The 24,726-nt window shown below is 39.7% G+C and overlaps 1 protein-coding gene across 2 annotated transcripts in view; it reads left to right on the plus strand.

The window, feature by feature from the left end:
* PRKAR2B (protein kinase cAMP-dependent type II regulatory subunit beta) overlaps positions 1–24,726 on the plus strand; it is a 173,376-nt gene that overhangs the window by 116,328 nt on the left and 32,322 nt on the right. For both annotated transcript variants that reach the window (XM_045166393.1, XM_006068450.4), the window contains exon 3: positions 17,889–17,941. In XM_045166393.1, the coding sequence (XP_045022328.1) occupies positions 17,889–17,941 (53 nt within the window). The remainder of the gene's footprint in view (positions 1–17,888; positions 17,942–24,726) is intronic.

The raw sequence follows: 24,726 nt of genomic DNA on the forward strand, positions 1-24,726 counted from the left end.
TCAGAGTAAGACCATTTCTAGGCTTTAAAGATATCCATTTTCTACACAACATGGCTTCTGAATGTAGCCAACAACAACTTCTGCTACTCAACAGAAGAAAAAGCAATCTATTTGAATGCTGGAGGGAAAACCCATTGTTGTGGACTTATTGCAGGACCATATGACTGTCTTCGGCAATGGCGTTCTATGAGATTTTCAAGAATAGCATTTACTGTTGGAGATTTTGCTTCATATATTGTGTTTAGAATTTGGCCCCCACATAGTTTTTGATTCCACTGGAAGGGAGATGCAAATAAGGTGCAGTGTTCCTGCATAAAAGGAGACTTATAATTCTAACTTGTGTGTTTGGGGCAAGTGTCAGGAAGGATGTGGCATTTGTGTAGAGCTTTGAAGGGAGAGAGATTTTGACAGGTGGGGATGGGGAATGGAAGGGATACATTTAATAATGTGTTGAGATAATAGCCCAGCCTGTATGTGCTCGGTTCTGTCCGACTCTGTGAACCCATGGACTGTAGCCCACCAGGCTCCTCTGTCCAAGGAATTCTCCAGGCAAGAATACTAGAGTGGGTTGCCATTTCCTATTCCAGGGGGTTTTCCCAACCCAGGGATCAAACCTGAGTCTTGTGTCTCCTACATTGGCAGGCTAATTCTTTACCACTGTGCCACCATACTTAAATTGAAGAAAGTAGGGAACAACTAGACCATTCAGGTATGACCTGATCAAATCCCTCATGATTATACAATAGAAGTGACAAATAGATTCAAGGGATTAGATATGAGAGACAGAGTGCCTGAAGAACTATGGACGGAGGTTCGTGACATTGTACAGGAGCCAGTGATCAAGACGATCCCCAATAAAAGAAATGCAAAAAGGCAAATTGGTTGTCTGAGTAGGCCTTACAAACAGCTGAGAAAAGAAGAGAAGCTAAAGGCAAAGGAGAAAAGGAAAGATATACCCATTTAAATGCAGAGTTCCAAAGAATAGCAAGGAGAGATAAGAAAGCCTTTCTCAGTGAAGAATGCAAAGAAATAGAGGGAAAAAATAGAATGGCAAAGACTAGAGATCTTTTCCAAAAAAATTAGAGATAACAAGGAAACATTTCATGCAAAGATGGGAACAATAAAGGACAGAAATGGTGTGGACCTAACAGAAGCAGAAGATATTAAGAAGAGGTGGCACAGAAGAACTATACAAAAAGATCTTCATGACCCAGATAACCACTATGGTGTGATCACTCACCTAGAGCCAGACATCCTGGAATGTGAAGTCAAGGGGGCATTAGGAAGCATCACTACAAACTAAGCTAGTGGAGGTGATGGAATTCCAGCTGAGCTATTTCAAATCTTAAAAGATGATGCTGTGAAAGTGCTGCACTCAATATGCCAGCAAATTTGGAAAACTCAGCAGTGGCCACAGGACTGGAAAAGGTCAGTTTTCATTCCAATCCCAAAGAAAGGCAGTGCCAAAGAATGTTCAAAATACCACACAATTGCACTTATTTCACACCCTAGCCAAGTAGTGCTCAAAATTCTCCAAGCCAGGCTTCAACAGTACGTGAACTGTGAACTTCCACATGTTCAAGCTGGATTTAGAAAAGGAAGAGGAACCAGAGATCAAGTTGCCAGCATCTGCTGGATCATCAAAAAAGCAAGAGAGTTCCAAAAAAACACCTACTTCTGCTTTACTGACTACACCAAAGCGTTTGACTGTGTGGATCACAACAAACTGTGGGAGATTCTTTAAGAGATGGTAATAGCAGGCCACTTCACCTGCCTCCTGAGAAATCTGTGTGCAGGTCAAGAAGCAACAGTTAAAACTGGACATGGAACAACAGACTGGTTCCAAATTGGGAAAGGAGTACTTCAAGACTGTGTATTGTCACTCTGCTTATTTAACATATGCAGAGTACATCATGCAAAATGCTGGGCTGGATGAAGCACAAGCTGGAATCAAGATTTCCAGGAGAAATAGCAATAATCACGGATATGCAGATGATACCACCCTTATGGCAGAAAGCAAAGAAGAACTAGAGTCTCTTGATGAAAGTGAAAGAGGAGAGTAAAAAAGTTGGCTTAAAACTCAACATTCAGAAAACTAAGATCATGACATCTGGCAAATAAATGGGAAAACAATGGAAACAGTGACAGACTTTATTTTGGGGGGCTCCAAAATCACTGCAGATGGTGACTGCAGCCATGAAATTAAAAGACGCTTGCTCCCTGGAAGAAAAGCTATGACCAAACTAGACCGCTTATTAAAAAGCAGAGACATTACTTTGCCAACGAAGGTCCATCTAGTCAAAGCTATGGTTTTTCCAGTAGTCATGTATGGATGTGAGAGTTAGACTATAAAGAAAGCTGAGTGCTAAAGAATTGATGCTTTTGAACTGTGGTGTTGGAGAAGACTCTTGAGAGTCCCTTGGACAGCAAGGAGATCCAACCAGTCAATCCTACTGGAAATCAGTCCTGAATATTCCTTGGAAGGACTGATGTTGAAGCTGAAACTCCAATACTTTGGCCACCTGATGCGAAGAACCGACTCATTTGAAAAGACCCTGATGCTGGGAAAGAGTGAAAGTGGGAGGAGAAGGGGACGACAGAGGATGAGATGGTTGGATGGCATCACCGACTCAATGGATATGAGTTAGATTAAGCTCCAGGAGTTGGTGATGGACCTGGAGGCCTGGCGTGCTGCAGTCCATGGAGTGACAAAGAGTTGGACACAACTGAGCGACTGAACTGAACTGAACTGTGCCAGCTGGAAAGCCCATTAATGCTTCCTATAACACACACGATAGCCCAAATTCTTACCAAGACTTTTGAGAGCATTCCTCCTACTATAAAAAAAAAAACCCATACATTTCTTACTATAAGGTTCTAACAACCTTATTCTGTATGTTATGGGAATCATTAAACTTTTTTGGTCAGAGATAATATCATGCCTAGGAATGGTCAAGGTAGAATCTTGACATTTCAAAATAGATCAATACTGTCCTCCCCACCCCTTTTACCTTAGCTTTACCTGGAAACAGTGAGAAGTGGTGATCTCTTCCTAGGGATAGCCACATGGAACATTTAGACTGCCTTACTCAGGTGTGTGAACCAAGAGGAATTGAAGAGCCCATTGTGCTGTTATTGACATATGTATTATATGTGTTACAAACCTGACAGTTTGGTGTTATAATTATTGCTTTGTGCAATCTTGTCTTTTAAAGTAAAATTAAGAGAAAAAAGAGCAAGCATATGTATTTATACAGTCTTTTATATTTATTCAAGTGTTAACCTTTTTCTGCTGCTCTTCCTTTTTTCTTGCTAATTTGAGTTAGCATCTGGTGTCATTGCCTTTCAGCCCGAAAGACTTCCTTTAGTGTCTCTTGTAGGGCCCATCTGCTGGCAGTAAATCTTCTTAGTCTTTGTTTTTCTGAGAATGAATTCATTCCACCTTCATTTTTAAAGGATAGTTTTGCTGGATATGGAATTCTTGTGAGACAATTTTGTTTTTGTTTTTGTTTTTTCCCGTTTAGCAATTTGAATATGCTATCAACACCTTCTTATCTCCATTGTTTCTGAAGAGAAGTTAACCATTGTTTTATTATTCCCCTATATATGATAACTGTTTTTTACTATTTTGAAAATTTAATTTGTTTTTGACTTTTACAGTTTAACTGAAATGTGCCTAGGTATGTATTTGTTTGTATTTATTCTAGGGTAGGGTTCATTGAGCTTCTTGGATCTGTAAGTTCAGTTCTCATAAAGTTTGGGAGTTTTTTGGCCATTATTTCTTCTTGTGTTTCCTACCCTTTCCCTCTTTTTGTGGAACTGCCATTATATGCAGGTTAGTATGCTTGATGTTATCTTACAGGTCTTTGAGGCTTTTTTCCTTTTTATTCATTCTTTTTTCTCTCCATTTTTTAGGTTGAATTGTTTCTATTGATCTTTCTTCATGTTTCTAGATTCTTCCTTCTGCCAGCTTAAACCTAGTGAACCCATCTAGTGAATTTTTCATCTCAATTATTGTACTTTTCAATTTCAAAATTTCATTTGGTTCTTTTTCATAATTTCTACTTCTTTATTGAGATCTCTTTGTTGAGTTATTGTCATCATACTATAATTCTTTAAATATGACTTCCTTTAGTTACAAAGCATCATGGTTTATTTTGAAGTCTTTGAGAAGTGTTAACAGATGGATGCACTTAGAGTCAGTATCTGTTGACTGCTTTTTTCCTGTTCATGGAACACACTTTCCTGTTTCTTTATATGCCTTGAAAGTTTGCTGAGAACCAGCATTTCAGATTTTATTTTGTAGTAATTCTTAATTCTGATTTACTCCCTCTCAGACTTGTTGTTGCCCTTTTTTTGTTTAACAGCTTTACTGGGCTAAATTTATGGACTCTGTTTCCACCATGGTGTGTGAATGCTAATGTCTCTGATTTATAAAATTTTTAATTAAAAAAAGATTAACCCTGGATCTCCAGTATTAGCTCCTGTGTCTGCATGGCTTAGTGGTAAGTCCATGATTGGTGAGAGGTTATCTACAAATGCCTTGAGCTGATGGATATGTGTGTGAGTTGGGGAGCATGTTCAAATTTCAGATAGCTTTTTGCCCCCTCTGATAACCATCAATCTGTCTTCTGTGTTTCTAAGTTGTTTTTTTGTTGAAGATTCTCAACATGTGATATCATAACAGCTTTGATCTATGTCTGCCTTACTTCACTTAGCATAATGGCCTCAAGGTCCATCCGTGTTGTTGCAAATGTCAAGATTTCCTTCCTTTATGCTGAGTAGTATTCCACTGTATATAAATATCACATGTTCTTTGTGCATTCATCCATGGGTGGAGATTTAGATTGCTTCCAAGTCTTGGCTATTGTAAATAATATAGTGAACATTGGGGTGCAAATATCTTTGTGAGAAAGATTTCATTTTCTTCAGATAAATACCCAGAAGTGGAATTGCTAGATTGAATGGTATTTCTATTTTTAATTTTTTGAGGAACTTCCATAGTGCCTGCACCAATTCAGCAGGGGTCCAATTTAGCACAAGGGGTCTTTTTTCTTCACATTCTCACCATCACTTGTTATTTCTTGTCTTCTTGATAATAGCCATTCTAACAGATGTGAAGTGATACTTTATTGTGGTTTTGATTTGCATTTCCCTAGTAATTCATGATGTTGAGCATCTTTTCATGACCTGTTGGCCATTTGTGTGCCTTCTTTGGGGAGAAAAGTCTCTTTAGATCCTGTGCCCAAATTTTAATTGGATTTTTTTCTCTTTAGTTGTTACAGGTAGTTTTAAAGTGTTTCCCAGCTTCTGGCTGCCATGTTTGTCTTCTCTGCATGTGCTGTAGCCTCATGGACCCAGAGAGGTAGATAGCTTGGACCCTGTCCCATTTCTCCTGTGTGCCCACACAGCCTTCCAGTGGGCCATGGTTGTTTGGATAGCTTTTGAAGCTCTTCTGTGGTTGTCTCACTTCTAAACATTTCTGTTTAGTCTGTTGGTCTGATACTTGCTGCAGCTCCACAACCTCCAGCTAGGTAACCTGCTAGTCTTGCTGTTTGTCTGCATCCATGATTGCCATTACCAACTGTGTTGCTGGGCATGGATTTTTTGCACTTTACTTTTAATCAAGTTAGCCTCCCTTAGCAGCAAAGCAGGTAGAACTATGCTGTTGATCATGCTGGACTTGGGGGGCCAGGATAGCAGTCCCAAGCAGGAATGCCATAGACTGTCTATGAAATAATTGAAAAAACGTATATTGGTCTCTATCCCCATTTCCTGGTACAGGGTTCCTAAAACCTTTGTGATATTCTAGGTCGCAAGAGCACTAGACGCGTCTTTTGTTCTAATGTTTGGTCTTTCAACTTGGTTTCTAACACAGAGCTCCCAAATGCTTTGAAATTTCCTAGGTGATAGGAATGTCTTTGTTCTACTGAGAAGACTTTGGATGAGTGTGGGGATAGCTTTAGGAATTGGAGCTGGTTACCTGAAACACCCAGCCAGGATTAGAAGCTTGTGACTTGCAGCTCCATCTGCCATCCTCTGGGAATGGGAGAGGTGCTGGAGATTGAGTTAATTAGTATTAATCATGGCTACAAGATGAAGCTTCTGTATAAGTTTGCCAAAGTACAGGGTTCAGTGAACACATCTGTATGCTGAGAGGGTAATGCACCCCAACTCCACAGGGACAGAAGTTCCTGCACGCAGAGCCCTTCCAGCCTTGTCCTCTCTTATCTCTTCTGGCTGGACCCTTTATTGTATCCTTTAGTATATAATAAGCTGATGAGCATGTTTCCCTGAGTTTTATGAGCTGGGCTAGCAAATGATTCGGAGAAGGCAATGGCACCCCACTCCAGTATTCTTGCCTGGAAAATCCCATGGATGGAGAAGTCTGGTGGGCTGCAGTCCATGGGGTTGCTAAGAGTTGGACATGACTTAGCGACTTCCCTTTCACTTTTCACTTTCATGCATTGGAGAAGGAAATGGCAACCCACTCCAGTGTTCTTGCCTGGAGAATCCCAGGGATGGCAGAGCCTGGTGGGCTGCCGTCTCTGGGGTCGCACAGAGTCGGACACAACTGAAGCGACTTAGCAGCAGTAGCAGCAGCAAATGATGAAGTCCAGGGAGGGGGTCATGGAGACTGCCCATATATAGCCACTTTGGACAGAAGTTGTGGGTAATCTGGGGACTCACTACCCGTGTTTGGCATCTGAAGTGGGGGCGGTGTTGTGGGACTGAACCCTTGACTTGTGGAATCTGATGCTCACTGCAAGGAGCTAGTGTCAGAACTGAAGGGAATTGTTGGACATCTGGCTATTGAAAGAGGATTGGTCAGTGTGGGAATCAGCTCTCACTTGGGTACCAAGAGTGCTGTAAACGTGGTGGTAGAGGGAGTAAAGGAGGAACGCAGGAGTGTTTTCACAGCCCCACTGTTCTAACTTAGGGTTCAGTAGTATTTCATGAATAAATGCTTCTCAATTTGTAGGCCTTTGATTCCCAGAGTCCTGAAATGTTTTTGTTTTATATTTTTTGTGAAAATCATATTTTATGATTGCTTTGGGAGTGAGGATTTGCCATACTCCTTCCTCTCCTGTTCTGAACGCCTGAAGATGTTTTTTAAGTATTCAAGGTGTACAGCAAGCCATTTTATTATCAGATTGAGGTAGACACCAAGTCAGCATCTTTATTTTATGTGAAAAGCTTTATTAGAAAGAGTTCCCAACCTAGGGATTGAACTCACATGTCTTGCATCTCCTGCATTGACAGGCAGATTCTTTACAACTGTGCCACCTGGGAAGCCCACATACTTCATAACTAAAGTTTTTAATTACTTAGGAACCCAAATCTAGAATAAAAATTTACTTATCATGTGTATATGGGTTCTGACATAGTTCTTTGCTTTTCCTTTGGAGACATTTTTGAAGAAAAATTTACAGTTTAAAAAATACATAGTTGATACACAATATTATGTTAGTTTTGAGTTTACTACATAATGACTTGATTTTGCATATATTATGAAATGATCACCAGGATAAGTCTATTAATCATCTGTCTGCACACAAAGTTCTTATAATACTGTTGACCATATTCCTTATGCTGTATATTACATCCTTATGACTTATTTATTATATAACTGGAAGTTTGTACCTGTTAATGCTCTTCACTTATTTCATCCACCCCAGGTGCCTCCCTTCTGGCATTCACCTGTTTGTTCTCTGTGTCTGTGAGTCTGTTTTAGGTTTGGTTTGGTTTGGTTGTTTTGCTTCTTAGATTCTGCATGTAAATCAAATCATGCAGTATTTGTCATTATTTATCTGAATTACCTCATTTAACATAATGCCCTCTAGATCCTTGCATGTTGTCACAAACGGCAAGATTACATTTTGAATGGCTGTGTAATATTTCACTGTCTGTGGAATATCACACATCTCTATCCATTTGTCTATTAATGGACACTTAGGTTGTTTCTACATGTCTTTTAAAAACAGATTAGAGAATGTTTTGAGTTCTGTTGCTTTACTTGTGAAGCATTTACTTGTGAATGGTTCCTGATAGTATAATCACTTGAAGCATGGTATACAAGTGGAGGAAAAGTGTTTTTAGAAACAGAACGTGGATAGGAATGGGTCAATTATATAATCTTATTCTAAATCTCTCTCTTAAAGGGCAACAAAAATAATGATTTTGTGATGAATCAGGGTGGTTTAATGAAGTGTTTAATAGATAGATAGATAGTGAAGTCGCTCAGCCGTGTCCGACTCTTTGCGACCCCATGGACAGTAGCCAACCAGGCTCCTACGTCCATGGGATTTTCCAGGCAAGAATACTGGAGTGGGTTGCCATTTCCTTCTCCAGGGGATCTTCCCGACCCAGGGATTGAACCTGGGTCTCCCGTTTTACCATCCGAGCCACCAAGGCTTCTAAAATACTTATGAGATAATATATTTTCTAGTGGAAGTAACAGGAAAAAATTTGTAAAAACTTTTTAAAATTGGTAATTATATGTTTGACACTTTAGGAGCCTACATGAATGAAGATTTAAAACAATGTTTTATAAAAAGAGTGAAGTAAAGCCATTAACAGCAACATGGATGAAGTGAAGTAAGTCAGACAAAGACAAATATACGATATCACTTATATGTAGACTCTTTAAAAATTATGGTAATGAACTTATTTACAAACAAAACAGAAACAGACTCGTAGATTTAGAAAACAAATATATGGTTAAGAGGGGAAAGAAGGGGGAGGGATAAATTAGGAGGTTGGGATTAACATATACATGCTGCTATTATATACATAAAATAGATAATCAATAATGACCGATTGTATACTACAGGGAATTCTACTCAATACTCCATAATAACCTACATGGGAAAACAGTCTGATAAAGAATAAATATATGTATATGTATAACTGAATCACTTTGCTATATTCCTGAAACTAAGACAACATCATAAATCAACTATAATACAAAATAAATTTCTTTTTAATTCAGAAATTTATGGAGAACCAGAGATGGTTTTGAGGGGCTGATTTTTAAAGCCCTGTTTAATCGTTTCACCAAGACAAGATTATACAGTTAAGTACCTTGGCTAAAATCTTTAAATTAATTTTTCTGACATGAACATAATTGATCTGGAAATTAAATATTCACTTAAGTACTATTCAGTGAAGCCTGCCAGCATTACTGCAAGATAGGTACAGTTTGTATTTATATTGCTCTTTTTGTAGCTAAAATCTAGGCAGTAACATGGTAGATTATAACAACTTCTAATATTTTGATGCAGGAAATAGTAGGATATTAAGTTGTACATTAAATAGCTGAATGGTCAATTAATATTTGAAAAGCACTTTTAAGGAAATGGTAATGATTCTTTTCAGAGTTGATGAGCCTTATTTTACAGATTTTTAAGTTAAGAAGTTTTTCTCCCTATTTGTACATAAGCTGTGAGGTTGATTTCAGTACGTCTTCTCTCACCTTATAAGCCCCTAAAAAGAAACAGGGATAGGATAAGGCTTGGGTTCAGGGCCTTTACAAGGTAGGATTGCACTTCCCTGTCTCTCTGGAAAGATCATGCTGCTTGTCCTGTGAAATGTGGTGTACATACCTTCTTGCATCACCTCCCGCATTTCAAAAACTATTTTTTTAAGTGAATAAGTTCAGACTTCCTGTGGGTCATTTTGCTTGAATGAGATTTGGGATCAAAATGTGAACTTCTGTTTTTGGACATATTATCCAAATGCCTTTGCTTTGTGAATTATATGTTAAGATGATCACTGATGTGTCACAGTGGATATGTACCAGATTGGGCAAAAATGTGACTGAAGAGGGGAGAGGGGTGTCCATGGCTTGTCATCATGCCTCTTCCTTTTACTTAGTTATAACTAGTATATTCCTATACCAGTATGTCTCAGTCTTATTTTTATTATTGCCTCTGCCCCTAAGTTTTTTTTAGTCTTTTTCCCCCTAACTGTCCCCTCCATGAGATTTTAGTACAATAGATATACTGTGTATCTGGTTAAGTATTGTATGAATACCTATTCTTCATATGGAAAAAAGGGGGCTTCCCTGGTGGCTCAGTGATAAAAATCCACCCGTCAGTGCAGGAGACCCAGGTTTGATCCCTGGGGTGGGAAGATCCCCTAGAGAAGGAAATGGCAACCCGCTCCAGTATTCTTGCCTGGGAAATCCCACAGACAGAGGAGCCTGGCGGGCTACAGTCTACAGGGTCACAGAAGAGGAGGACACTACAGAGCAACTAAACAACAATTGTATGTATATCATGGTTTATATGGAAGAAAAGTAAAGTAAAAGTTTTTTGGTTTTTTTTTTTTTGCCCTTTCCCCCAACTAATCTTGTTTGAAAATGCATGCCTTAAACTAGTATTTGTAAAAGGTACATTTTTTTTTCCCTTTGTAGGAGCTCATTTCCACTTCAGTAAGCTAAGTTTAACCACATTGCATCAGAACTCTGTTGTCTAATACACCTGTGCTTTTATAATAGCTTTATTTTAAGCTGCTTATCATTTAAATAAGTATGCTGAAATCTTAGTGCATTGAGAACATTGGGGAAGTAAATTTTACATATATTGCAGAAGTCCATTATTTCCCTAGGTTTTAGACCTCTGAAGCACGCAGTCTTTCTCTGCAGGCCACATTTGCTTTTGATTCTTTCTGCAAATATTTATTGAGGCTGTACTGTGTGCAAGGCTCCGCGCCAGGTGCTGAGGCCCAGTGGCTCATGGAGCTGGGCCTGCTTCCTTTATTCTTTGTTGGCTTTTTCAGAACTCACAGGGTAAACTTGTCCAGGGCACAGTTGTTTTGACTACTGATTTTTATACATTCCCCAACAAAGTATAGTGGGCACTTGGTGAAAAACCCTGGGAGTTGGTATAGTCCCTTGTGTAGTATAAACAAGAAAAAGATACTTGGTCCTGGTGCCTGGCACAGAGCTCCTAAAACCCTGGGGATCTCCTGATTTCTTTGGTGTGCTCACCAGAGTTTCTTGGCTGAGGGGCTCCTGGATAGCTTCAGAATGCGGGCTGGTCCCAGAAAGACCAAACTATGATTGGAAGCGTGGAACTCAGTCCAGCCTTGGAGTAGGGGAGAGGGACTGGAGATGGAGGTTAACCAAAGGCCCCTGGTTTAATCCATGGCCACTGGTTTAACCAAAGGCCACTGGTTTGTGCCCGTGTAACAAAACCTCCATAGAAATCCCTAAACCACCAGCTGCAGAGAGCTTGCAAACTGGGGAGCACAGCACGAGCTAGGAGGGTGGCATCCAGAGAGGGCATGGAGACTGCGCCCCTCCCACCATATCTCACCCTATACTTCTCATCCATTTGGCTATTCTTGAGTTGTATTCTTTATAATAAACCAGTAAGAGAAAGGCAAGTACTTCCTGAGTTCTATGAGTCATTCTACTGAATTATCAAACTAGAGGAGGGTGTTGTGGAAACCCTCAGTTTATAGTCGGTTGGTCAGAAGTATGGTAGCCTGGGAATTGTGATTGATGCCTAAGGTGGGGGCAGTCTTGTGGGACTACTGCTTCAACTCTTGGGATATAATGCTAACTTTGGGTAGGTAGTGTCAGAATTGAAGTGAGTTTTTGGACACCCTATTGGAAATGATGTTGAAAAAGACAACATGCTTTTAAATATAGGAAAAAGAAACCTTTGGCCCTTGTTTGTCACACTGTGTGTGTGTGTGTGTGTGTGTGTGTGTGTGTGTGTAGTGCATGAAAAGATCGAGAGCCAAGTCCCACAAGATGCCAACCCAATATATACTTTTCACATTTCTGACCTGAAAACCCTGACATTTGTCTGGCTATGCTAGTGCACATTATACTGTCTGCAATGTGGGAAACTACTTAAATTCTTGGAGCATTCTAGATTACTAATGCATTATCCAAATACATATATACACAACATGGCAGGAAAACTCAATGTAGGGTTTACATAAAGAAGAAGGCTCTTTTCCTCGTAACTGTGTAATTGCCAAACAGAATAGAGTATATAGTTTCAGGCTCAATTTCACATTCCCCAGGAGGGATGGCATACACTTGAGAAAAAAATTCAAGGCAGCTCAGGTTATCTGGAGGCTTGGGCTTAAGGGTCTATCCAGATATAGAGTCTTTCATTCATTCATTCCTTGTATAGATATTCACTAAGCTCCTAACCTCTGTGCCAGGTCCTTTGGTGAACAAGATGGAACGTCCTCATTTTCACTCATCCTCTCTGTTCCCATTTTTTGGGACAAATAGTATACAAAGAACAACTTTTTATTCATTCATTCAATGTATTTTTGTTTGAGAGTCTATAATACAGGTAGATTATTGGGTGATATTTAAAAGAGACAGCATCTCTGCCCTCGAGGACCTTCAAGCTTGTTTGTTCATCAGTCATTCTTTCAAAAAAATGAGCATTGAGCCAGTCACTGTGCCAGGTCGGTGCTTTTTGTGGTTGTTTAGTTGCTAAGTTGTGTCTGACTCTTTTGCAACCCCACGGACTGTAACCCACCGGGCTCCTGTGTCTGTGGGATTTCCCAGGCAAGAATACAGGAATGGGTTGCCATTTCCTTCTCCAGGGGTTCTTCCCAATCCAGGGATTGAACCTGCGTCTCCTGCATTGCAGGTAGATTTTTTTACCACTAAGCCACTGGTCAGTACTAGGGACATATAGAAATGAACATAGTTTCTGAAGGGCTACAGTTCTGCCTGGGCGGGGCACAGGTGGTAACCTGTTTGTTAAAGTGTTGGACACGACTGAGCGACTTCACTTTCACTTTTCACTTTCATGCATTGGAGAAGGAAATGGTAACCCACTCCAGTGTTCTTGCCTGGAGAATCCCAGGGACAGGGGATCCTGGTGGGCTGCCGTCTATGGGGTCATACAGAGTCGGACACGACTGAAGTGACTTAGCAGCAGCAGCAGCAGTAGGTGATGGTAATGGACTCAGTCCACACTGCAAAGGGAACACAGCAGTGAGGTGTCCTAAGTTAGCCCTGTCTAAGCGAGAAGTCAATGTTTGACTCTTGATCTCACTTTATTTTTTTTGGCTTAAACCACAGAAATGTATTTCCTCACAGTTCTGGAGGGTAGAAAGCTAAGAGCAACGCGTCAGCACATTTAGTTTCTCATAAGGCTTCTCTCCTTGTTTCGCAGCAGACCACCTTCTCACTGTGCTGTCTCCTGGTCCTTCCTCCACCAGTGTGCATCCTTGGTGTGTCTCTGTGACCAGAACTCCTCTTATTATAAAAACACCAGTCAGATTGGATTAGGGCCCAATCTAATAGTTTGATTTTAAGTTAATCACCCCTTTAAAGGCTCTGCCTCCAAATACTGTCACATTTTGAGGCATTAGGGGTTAGGGCTTCAATATATAAAACTTGGAGGGACAAAATTAGGCTTGTAAAAACCAGATTGTAAATATTTTAGGCTTATAGGCTATAAAGTCTCTCTTGGAACTCACAACTCTGCCATTAATCTGATTTTTCAGCTGGGGCTGAAGAGAAGGGATGGCTTGGAAAGGAGGACGTGGGGGAAATTCCAATCAGAAGAGACTGTGTCAGTGAAAGTAAGGAGGCATGAGGGCCCCATGGCAGTATAGGAGGTGCAGTAGATGAGTTTTAATATAGTGAAACTACTGCACTTCAGTGCCAGAGCTAAACCTTGTAATATTGGAACAACAAATGATTCAATGGAGTGAATAGTCCAGAAAGAAACAAACAAATATGTGATAAGGTAGGTTTCACAAATCAGAAGGGTATTAAGTAATAATACTGAAGCAATTGATAAATTATTTAGAAAGAGAATCGATTCTTGCTAGTGACGATTTTTAGTTAGCATTTAGGGGCTTGAAACTTAGAAATTAGAGGATTAAGATTTCCTTCTGTGAATTAAAACTGAAGATCAACATTAATGGGTCAAGGTGCTATATATAACAGGTTACCTTGAAGAACATAATATCTTACAATATCACCTCACTAAACATACAGACACCATTAGAATGGTTGACTTTGTGGTCCCCACACTCCCAAGAGCCTCAACTTAGGTTTAATGTTCTGCTCTTGTCCTCTTAAATTTTTTAATTTATGAAAATGGGTCTGTATTTCCACTGTGCACTGAGCCCTCCAAGTTATATATCAGTCCTGACTGTGAGGTTGGTCAGACAGGGAAAAAGAAAATACAGAGCCAAGCTTTAGAGGTAGATGCTATCCTGCTTTTAAGAAAGTTGTGGCAACACAATTCTAGAGTCTGGGCCACATTTGCAGGACTGTGTGTGTTGCATGTGTGCGCCTTGGGCTGTCCCACTTCAGTTCAGTCGCTCAGTCGTGTCCAACTCTTTGCGACCCATGAACCGCAGCACACCAGGCCTCCCTGTCCATCACCAACTCCCGGAGTCCACCCAAACCCATGTCCATCGAGTCGATGATGCCATCCAACCATCTCATCCTCTGTCGTCCCCTTCTTCTCCTGCCCTCAGTCTTTCCCAGCATCAGGGTCTTTTCAAATGAGTCAGCTCTTCACATCAGGTGGCCAAAGTATTGGAGTTTCAGCCTCAGCATCAGTCGTTCCAATGAACATGCAGGACTGATCTCCTCTAGGATGGACTGGTTGGATCTCCTTGCAGTCCAAGGGACTCTTAAGAGTCTTCTCCAACATCTTCACATCAGGTGGCCAAAGTGTTGGAGTTTCAGCCTCAGCATCAGTCGTTCCAATGTACACGCAGGACTGATCTCCTCTAGGATGGACTGGTTGGATCTCCTTGCAGTCCAAGGGACTCTTAAGAGTCTTCTCCAACAGGAGAAGTTCAAAAGCATCAATTCTTCAGCACTCAACTTTCTTTATAGTCCAACTCTCACATACATACATGACCACGGGAAAAACCATAGCCTTGACTAGACGGACCTTTATTGGCAAAGTAATGTCTCTGCTTTTTAATATGCTGTCTAGGTTGTTCATAACATTCCTTCCAAGGAGTAAGCGTCTTTTAATTTCATGGCTGCAATAACCATCTGCAGTGATTTTGGAGCCCAGAAAAATAAAGTCAGCCACTGTTTCCACATCTATCTGCCATGAAGTGATGGGACTGGATGCCATGATCTTAGTTTTCTGAATGTTGAGCTTTAAGCCAACTTTTTCACTCTCCTCTTTCACTTTCATCCACATCAGGCTGTCCCAGACTGATGCATTAAATAGTTTATTTGATAGACTCTCTCCTCTTCCCATCTCCTTCTCACCAAGGAAGCCTTTAATTGTGATTTGACTTCTGTGGTCTTCCTGCAGGGAGAGAGCTGGCTGGTTATGGTGATACTGTAATAATTCAGGAAGTTAGTTACTAAGCTGGCATCCTGGTGATATTCATCAGTGAGGTTCTTTAATGGGTGCCTGTCCCTGTGAGAAGGCCTCCTTCTTTTAGATTTCTGAGACAGAAGGCTGAGGTCCAGGCATTGTGTTGGTGAATTCACCGAAGCCAGCAAGGGCAGAACAGTGGTTAAGAGCAAGGCCTTTCCATAAAAAGGAATGAAGTTCCAGGACCTGCTACAATAAATTAATAATGTAATATACCAAAAACATAGTGTACACTTTACATGGGTGAATTGTATGGCATGTGAATTATATCTCAATAAAGCTGCTTTTTAAAACATTAAAAAAGAAGAAGAACGAGGCATTTGGAGTGAGCCAGGCAGCCCTGGGATCAAGTCCTGTGGTTGTACCACATTGTGTGATCTTGGCCAAGATATATAACTATGCCCTGTTCTTTCATCTCCCAAGTGGTGATATGACACCTAGGGTTGTTGTGAGACTGAAGGAGAAAATATAAACCTGGTCAAGGCTTCTCAACCTCAGCGCTGTTGACATTTTGGATCAGATCATTCTTTGTTGGAAGGAGGGAGGAGGGAGAGCTGTCCTGTGCATGATGTGGTGTCTCCTAGCTTCCCCCAGCAGCTTAACCCCCTATAGATGTAACAGCCAAAATGTCTCCAGATGTTGCTTAAACGTCATGCTGGGGGACAGAATAGGCCCTGGTTAAGAATCACTCACTGGCTAAGGTGTGTAGAACAATGCCTGTAAAAAGAAAGCTACTGGCAGATTTCATAATAATATTGACAATCCTTGGACTAAAGATGACAGTGCTTCTGAGGCCCCTGGAAAGATATTTGTCCGCCTTTCATCTGTCCTCTGCTCTTTAAATTTCTATGTCCATGCCAGAATCAAGTCCACATGGATTAAAGTGTGTGTGCTAGGTCTCTTCAGTTATGTCTGGCTCCTTGCAACCCTATGGATTGTAGCCTGCCAGGCTTCTCTGTCCACGGGATTCTCCAGGCAAGAATACTGGAGTGGGTTCCCATCCCCTCCTCTAGGGGATCTTCCTGACCCAGGGATTGAATATGTGAGTTTTAGTATCTTCAGCATTGACAGGCGGGTTTTTTTACCACTAGCACCACCTGAATTAAAGGATAAATGTAAAAAGGTCTCCTTTTATGAACTGAAAGAAGAGAAGTTACAGATCTGTAAATTTGCAAATAAAAAAGATTTGCAAATACCAAACTCAGAAGCAGTGGTACTTTTGTGATGTTTAACATCGGGTTTAAATCATATTGGGGAATTTTTTTCTTGATGTCATTACATTAAAAACAAAAAACATGAGTAATTGGTTTAAAACAAACAAAAAAAAAGATCTAGTAATTATAGTTAAAAAGCAAACTGGAGGGAATTTCCTGCCGTCCAGCAGTTAGGACTCCATGCTTTCACTGCCTTGGTTTGAGTTTAATCCATAGTCTGGGAACTAAGATCCTGCAAGCACATAGCATGGCCAAAGAAAAAAAAAAAAATTGGATGAAATGATTATAAGAGATATGTCAAACTGGTATCGAGAAACTGGTATAAATCAAAAAGAAAATAAAATACAGAAGTAAATGTCTCAGGCATAGGGACAAAAGAGGATATACAGTCGGCTTACAAACATTTGAAAATTGTTCAAATTCAATAATACTTAAAAATTTAAATCTTTTTTTCATTTAAATTGGCAATAATATCTAACTCTGTGGTACCATTTAGGGGAGTCTCCTCACACATTCCTTATAGAACACTGGATGGGTATAATCCCCCTGCAAAGAAATGTTGTGATAAATATGCCTTAAAAGTTGTCATACCTTTTAGCCCCCAAAATAACATTTGGAATAATTCCACAACATAATCTGAAATGTAGACAAATATTTGTGCATTAAGATATTTAGTGCAAGGTTGTTTCAATAGAAGCCAGTTTTGTGTCTAGCGTTAGGGGAGTAGTAAATTGGAGCTTATGATAAATAATTAGCAGTCTTTAAAAAATATTTATAAAATGTTGCCAATGGCATGCAGAATTCTTACAGTGTTAAATGAAAAAGCAAGTTTTAAAATTTTGAATGCAATATGAACTCAGCTCAGAATAAAGACTGGAAAGGAATATGCAAAATATTAATAGTATTTATTCCTGGAAAATTGAATTATGGATGATTTATGCAAGTTACTCATAATTGCATGATTAAATTGACCATTTCAAAGCAGACTTAGATTTTGTGTGTGCCTGTTCTTTCCAGTTATTTTTTATCTTAACCATTTCTCTAGCTTGGAAATGAAGGTGAAAGAGGTTAGCTATGTTTCTCTGAGTAAAAGAAAGAAAAGAAGTTATCAGTACCTAAAAGGGCAGGTTTATATTTTAGTAAATTCCGTATAAATTGCAATAGCAGACTGGCTTTGGGGGGTAGACTACTTGCCCTGGATGAGGTAGATTCATGCTTTTTTACACCACAGCATTCTTTTTGTTCATTAATTTTTAAAGATATATTTATTGTAGCATGTTTCTTGGTGAAAGAATCTTTAAAATTTCCATGTTTATCTTTGCAGTATGTGCAGAAGCTTATAATCCTGATGAAGAAGAAGATGATGCTGAATCCAGGGTATGTAACTTACTGAATACATTAATTTTACATTATACTCTTGTCTTGGATAAGGCAAATAGTAATAGAAAAGATGTTAACAGGCTTATAGATGAACAGAAAGCATAATGGAATTATTTTGACTGTTTCTTTTCGTAGTCTTCTCTCTGATAGCTTACTGCTTCATGTTCTGTGTAGTTTACTTTGATCCAAAGTATCTCTCTCTTTGGATAAAAGGAAAGATGGACATAATAACTCACTGAAGTTGTGCTTTTATTTCTCTTGCAAAAATATAGCCTGTGATGAAAAATGTTTTTAGCTATCTTTCCCAAAGTGATAATATTATTTTTCTTAGACAAGTAAGTATTTCTAGCAAAGAAAAATACTGGGAAAAGACTTTTGCTCCTACTAATTTATCATAACAGATGCTTACTCTGAAACAACAGACACAATAAAATTACATCTAAAGTGTCAGTACAGAAGTTATTATTTTTTAAAATCTGTGTATCTGATTGTTTGCTCAGAAACTGATTTGGAGGGCCTAATGTTTTTGTAAGAATTTGTCTGGTTTGAAACACTTTTTAAGCTGTGTCCTTTTGCTCTATTCTCCTATTACTTATTTAGTAGAAAGTAAACTAAATAGGAGATTACTTAGCCTGGAAATGGAAAGTAATCATTTGTTTATTTATTTTTGAGTACATTGCAAAAGTTTCTATTTTTTCATTTGGTAAAAAATGAAAAGGAAATCTATTTCTATAGCTCTGAAAAATACTTCAATAAGATTGAGTTTTATAGAAAAGCAGAATACTGGGTCCCTAAGTCATTGCATCATTAAGATCCCTGAAATGTAAATAAAATCCAGTGGTAGAAAGATCAGGAACCTTAAATGACACAGAAGATTTTGAAGGAAATCCCATTTCACAATTGTCCATGATGGGGACAGTACCAGACTTGCAGTATTCACTTCTGAGAACCAAAACTTACATATTTTTATAAAGTCCATAAATTCCAGTCTGAAAATTATGTTGCCTTAGGGTCAAGGTATCATCACTAATGTTTAATGTGCTATAACCACTATAATGTGGTCCAAACAACTCTCCCCTATCCTACACTTTATTTATGTATTTCAACGAAATAATAATAGGTTACTTTGAAGACAGCGTTTTGTGTGTGTGTGTGTATTTATATGTGCTCAGTCATGTCCGACTCTTTGCAACCCCATGGATTGTAGCCCTCCAGACTCCTCTTTCCATGCAATTTTCCAGGCAAGAGTGCTGAAGTGGGTTGCCGTTTCCTACTCCAATCATTCTTTGTATTTGTGTATAAATGTATGTGATAAAGCTTAGTAATTGAGATGTTTGATGAGCTGGTTTGACTTAGTAAAAATTTAAATTAAAAAGAACATTTAAAAATATAGTTTGAAAGCAATATATGGTATCTCATGGACCTGACAACTGTTAGCTACCATTTGGTCTATGCCATAGGTAAAGTGGTTTGACTAGATCACTCCAACTAATTGCTGACAGTTTTGTTGGGAGGGCTATACCAGATAAGAATCATTTGTCTGGGGGAAAGAAACCCCTAATCACATTGAGATTAAAAAACAAAAACATGTATACATGTGTTCCCTGTGGTGGATTCATTTTGATATTTGGCAAAACTAATACAATTATGTAAAGTTTAAAAATAAAATAAAATTAAAAAAAAAAAAGAAATGTATTACAACAGGAAAAAAAAAATTGGGGAATTATTGGACATGTGCTTGGAGATCTTACAGAATTCCTGAAAGAGTTAAAGAAAACACCAGGCTGTGGCTAGCAGGCAGGAGTCAGCCCCCTCTGGGGTCCTTTCACAGCACTGGTGTAGCACTTAGAGTGTCAACACTGAAAGGGACTCAGCTGCCACTGACTCTTATGTCTCTCTCAGTTCACAATCCTAGTTTCCTTGTGGAGAGTTTTCACAGACCTGACCTTGGGGTTGGGGACCAGGCCAAGGAGTACAGACTTAACTGTGGGGCCTCACTTAAAATGAGGGTATCCTGCAATCCCACTCCTGGGCATATATTCAGAGAAAACTTTCATTCAAAAAGATGCATGTACCCTGGTGCTCATAGTAGCACCATTTGTATAATAGCCAGGACTTTGAAACAACCTAAATGTCCATCAACAGGTGAATGGATAAAGATGTGGCAAATATATACAATGGATACTGCTGCTGCTGCTGCTAAGTCGCTTCAGTCATGTCCAACTCTGTGCGACCCCATAGATGGCAGCCCACCAGGCTCCCCTGTCCCTGGGATTCTCCAGGCAAGAATGCTGGAGTGGGTTGCCATTTCCTTCTCCAGTGCATGAAAGTGAAAAGTGAAAGTGAAGACGCTTAGTCGTATCCGACTCTTTGCGACCCCATGGACTGCAGCCTACCAGGCTCCTCCATCCATGGGATTTTCCAGGCAAGAGTACTGGAGTGGGGTGCCATTGCCTTCTCCACAATGGATACTACTCAGCCACAAAAAAGAATGAAGCAGTGCCATCTGTAGCAACATAGATAAACCTAGAAATTGCTATACTGAGTAAGACAAAGACAGATATCATATGACATCACTTGTATGTGAAATCTTAAAAAATTGTATAAATCAACTTATTTACAAAACAGAAATAGATTCGTAGACATAGAAAACAAATTTATGGTTACTGTAGTAGATAGCAGGAGTTGGGGGAGAGAGAAATTAGGTGTTTGGGATTAACATATACACACTACTGTATATATGTATTTATAAAATAGGTAAAGAACAATGACCGACATAGCACAGTGAACTATATTCAGTATTTATAATAACCTATAATGGAAAAGAATCTGAAAAACATATATATATATATATATATATATATATATATATATAAAAACAATTGCTTTATATCTGAAACTAACACAACTTTGTAGATTAACTATAATTTTTTGAAAGGTACATAAATAGATAGATAAGGGCAGTTCCTGGTGAAGGAGGCATCTTTGTGGGTTGGACATTCAACCCAAGTTGTGCCTGTGACACCCTTCGATGTTACTTTAGTAGATTTTTGGTAATTAATTAATTATTAATCATTATAATAAAGTGTCGGGGTTTTCATTAAGTTGACTCTTCTCTAAACATGTTGCTAAAAACTGTACAATTTTTTTGTCTAGCTGGGAGGGATTGGGGGCAAGAGGAGAAGGGGATGACAGAGGATGAGATGGCTGGATGGCATCACCGACTCGATGGACGTGAGTCTCAGTGAACTCCGGGAGTTGGTGATGGACAGGGAGGCCTGGCGTGCTGCGATTCATGGGGTCGCAAAGAGTCGGACACGACTGAGCGACTGATCTGATCTGATCTGAATAGATACTATAAGGCAGTTTGTACCATAGCCTTTAGAAATGATTACTACAGATTTCAAAATTAATTGGCTTTAGAAAATGTCCATAAGGAAAACATACAGTGCATTTTGATAAATTAACTTTTCATTTGGACATTTGTCTTATTTCAAAGAGTCTGTTTTTTTATTGGGCTTCCCTGGTGGGTCAATGGTAAAAAAAAAAAATCTGCCTGCCAAGCAGGAGACACAAGTTTGATCCCTGTGTCTGAGAGATCCCCTGAAGAAGGAAATGGCAACCCACTTCAGTATTCTTACCTAGAGAATCCCATGGACTGAGGAGCCTGGCAGGCTACAGTCTGTAGGGTCATGAAGAGTCAGATACAACTTAGTGACTAAGCAACAACAACAATCTGTAATCTCAGAGCTGTAAATAGATATTTTTTTTATAAAATAATACATATTCAAAGAAAATTTAAGTACTTAAGATTGACTTTGGAAAATAGCAAGTTAGATTTTACTTGGAATACCTTTAATAAATGAAAATGTAAGGGTTATGTACATCTAGCATGTAGAAACGGGCAGAGAAGAGCTAGTAAATTTAAGAGTGGAGTGTTTCTTCATTTTGTACTCCATGAAAGGTTTTGGGAGTGCTTTCTGCATATCTGGTCGAATGCTAAGTATACAGTGGTGAACATGATGGACAAGTCCTTGCCGTCTTGGAGCTCAGAGTCTAATAACAGAAGCTAACAGAAAGCTAGCAAATTAGCAGTCACAAAATATGAACTGTTGAAAGGACAGTGTGATAGGGTGTAGGGATTAAAACCAAACCCCCAGATCAACTAGATCCCTAATGAAACAGAATAGTGGGAGAAGGGCTCCTTGAAGGGAGACCAGAGGATGAATGTGGAGAGAATCTTGCCAAAAGTCTGGGAGTGCATTTTGGGTTGACCCACGCCCGTCAGAGTGGGAAGAGTTGGAGGCTCTGAGTGAGGGCTGGTGTGGCTGGAGCTGAGTGGCTGAGGGGAAGGCGGAGGAGGAGGTGGGAATGTGATGGCCTCTACCAAGGGTTTACTCTGGAGAATGGGGTGTTCTGATTTAAACTTTTAAAAGATTACTTTCAGCTCTGTGTGGAGAACATATTGGACAGATATGAAAACATCTTGTACAGACTTCCCTTGCTTAACAAAATAGATACCCAGTGTTTTCTTTAAAGAAAACGTGTCAGTCAGTCTTACTGTTTCTTCTATTTTTTTTAAATTGAAAGGCAACAGAGGTTTATAGCAGTAGTTTACAGACTTTCCCTGTAAAGTTTTTTTCCCTGGGAATTCTATTTTCAAATAATCAATACTTCATGCTTTGGGGGCCATTCAGTTTCTGTCACAACTCTTCAGCTCTGCTGTTACAGCTTAAAAGCAGCCATAGACAGTACATAAACAAACACGTGTGGCTGTGACCCATGAAACTTTACCTGTGGACATTTGAATTTCTTATACTTTTCATATGTTGGGAAACATTCTTTTGATTATCCTCCCACAGTCATTAAAAAAATCATTCTCAGTGTAGGGATCCTACAGAAAGAAATTTGGCCTTCAGGCAATGGTGTGCTGACCTTGGCTTATAGTAAGAACTCTGTGGCTAGCCTGCCTGGGGTGAATCCCAGCACTACAACTTCTCAACTGTGTCACATTGAAGAAGTTGCCTGGGCAAGTTGATTTTCTTACGTTTTTCCTTTTGAGAGGTCATGCAGTGTTTGTCTTTCTCTGTCTGACTTATTTCACTGAGCAGTCACCTGCTTCGTGGGGCCTGTTACTAGGATGTGTGTGCGTGTATGCTCAGTTGAATCCAGCAGAATGTGACCCTATGGACTGTAGCCTGCCAGGCTCCTCTGTCCATGGAATTTTCCAGGCAAGAATACTGGAGTGGGTTGCCATTTCCTACTCCAGGGAATCTTCCCGACCCAGGTATTAAACCCATGTCTCTTGGGTCTCCTCCATTGGCAGGCAGATTCTTTACCACTGTGCCATCTACACTCCCTATTACTAGACTAAAACTAATATTTGTGAAGCCCTTAAAACAGTGCCTGGCACATGGTAAATGCCACATCAATATTTGTTTGAACAAAAAGATTTTTATCTTGAAATCAGAAATAAATAATAAAAAACAAAATTGCCCCTAGTAGAAATCATGCTTGGGCACACTGCAGAAGACCTTAATTGTCCAGATGCAGATCTCAGATGTCAGATCCCACCAAACCCAACAGAAGGAAATGAGTCTGTAAGAGGAGGAGAGCATCTGAACAGTTGGTACAGGGCAGGGAGGGCAGAGCTTCAAAGATTCACCTGATTTCTGACTGTTTGCTTTTCAGGATGCAGAGCAGGAATTTTAATGGCAGAGGTTGAGGGTGAGGGGTGACTATGGTAGATAAAAGACCCTGACGAGTGATGGCAGGCAGAAGGAAGAGAAGGGAATAAAGAAAGCAGGGAGGAGAGAGGTACGCAGTAGCAGTGGTCGCAGGATGGAGAAACAAAATTTGGAACTGTGCATTCATAAGGGAAGTAGCAGAAGAATGAGAGAGAAGACAATGACGACTGGTTTTTCTGTGAGGTGTTCATACAAAGTGAATGGGTTGGGGGAGAAAGACTTAAATTGATGACAGAAGTAAATCAGGTGCAATATGGTGTTGAAAATGATTAAAGAAGACAGTTTAGGTGATATAAATTTTATTTAATGCTGCATGAAGCAGGCAGTCTCCATTCCCAAGGGTCCAGAGAACTGCAAAATGGGGTGGAGGGCAGGAAGCTTTTAGAGGATAAAGAATAAGGAACAAGGAAGAGAAAAACAGAAAGTGAACGAGGAACAAGGAAGTGAGCAGAGAGCCCAGATTTGGCTTGGCCTTTGGGGATCGGCTGACTGGATACACTGTATTGCTGGCGAAGTGGAGCATTTCTAGAGACGTGGGAGTGATCTCGGCTTTGCTTTGCTGATGTGGCACCCTGGGCAGGGGTGGCTCCACCTTGGGCTCAGGAAATTATTTTCAACATCTGTGACATGGTATCCCCAACCTTTTCTTTCTGAGGAGAGAGCTTCTCAGTAGGCAAACACTTACAATCACCTCAGTTTGAAGTTCCAGATGGTTTTTGTGAAGTGAGAAATAACGTTTTGTTTTATTTTGTTTGATTGTGTTAAAATCATCCTTATTTGACGTAGGCAGATATGAATTTTGGTTGGCATGATTTAGTTCATATCCAAATTTTTAAAGTTTCTTAAATAGCAGTGAGTTCTTAGGCAGCAGGATCTGCTTTTTCTAGGTCCACATGCCATAACAGAATCTAGTTTGATGTGAATATTGGTTAGCTAGGAAACACTAGTTTGCATATCCCTTACCCTTTTAAAGAAAAATCTGCAACAGCTTCCTTCTCTCACTGGCTAATAGTATATGAACAGTACACATATAAA

This window comes from Bubalus bubalis, chromosome 8 (assembly GCF_019923935.1).
Source record: "Bubalus bubalis isolate 160015118507 breed Murrah chromosome 8, NDDB_SH_1, whole genome shotgun sequence".
In the NCBI taxonomy this organism is placed as follows: domain Eukaryota; kingdom Metazoa; phylum Chordata; class Mammalia; order Artiodactyla; family Bovidae; genus Bubalus; species Bubalus bubalis.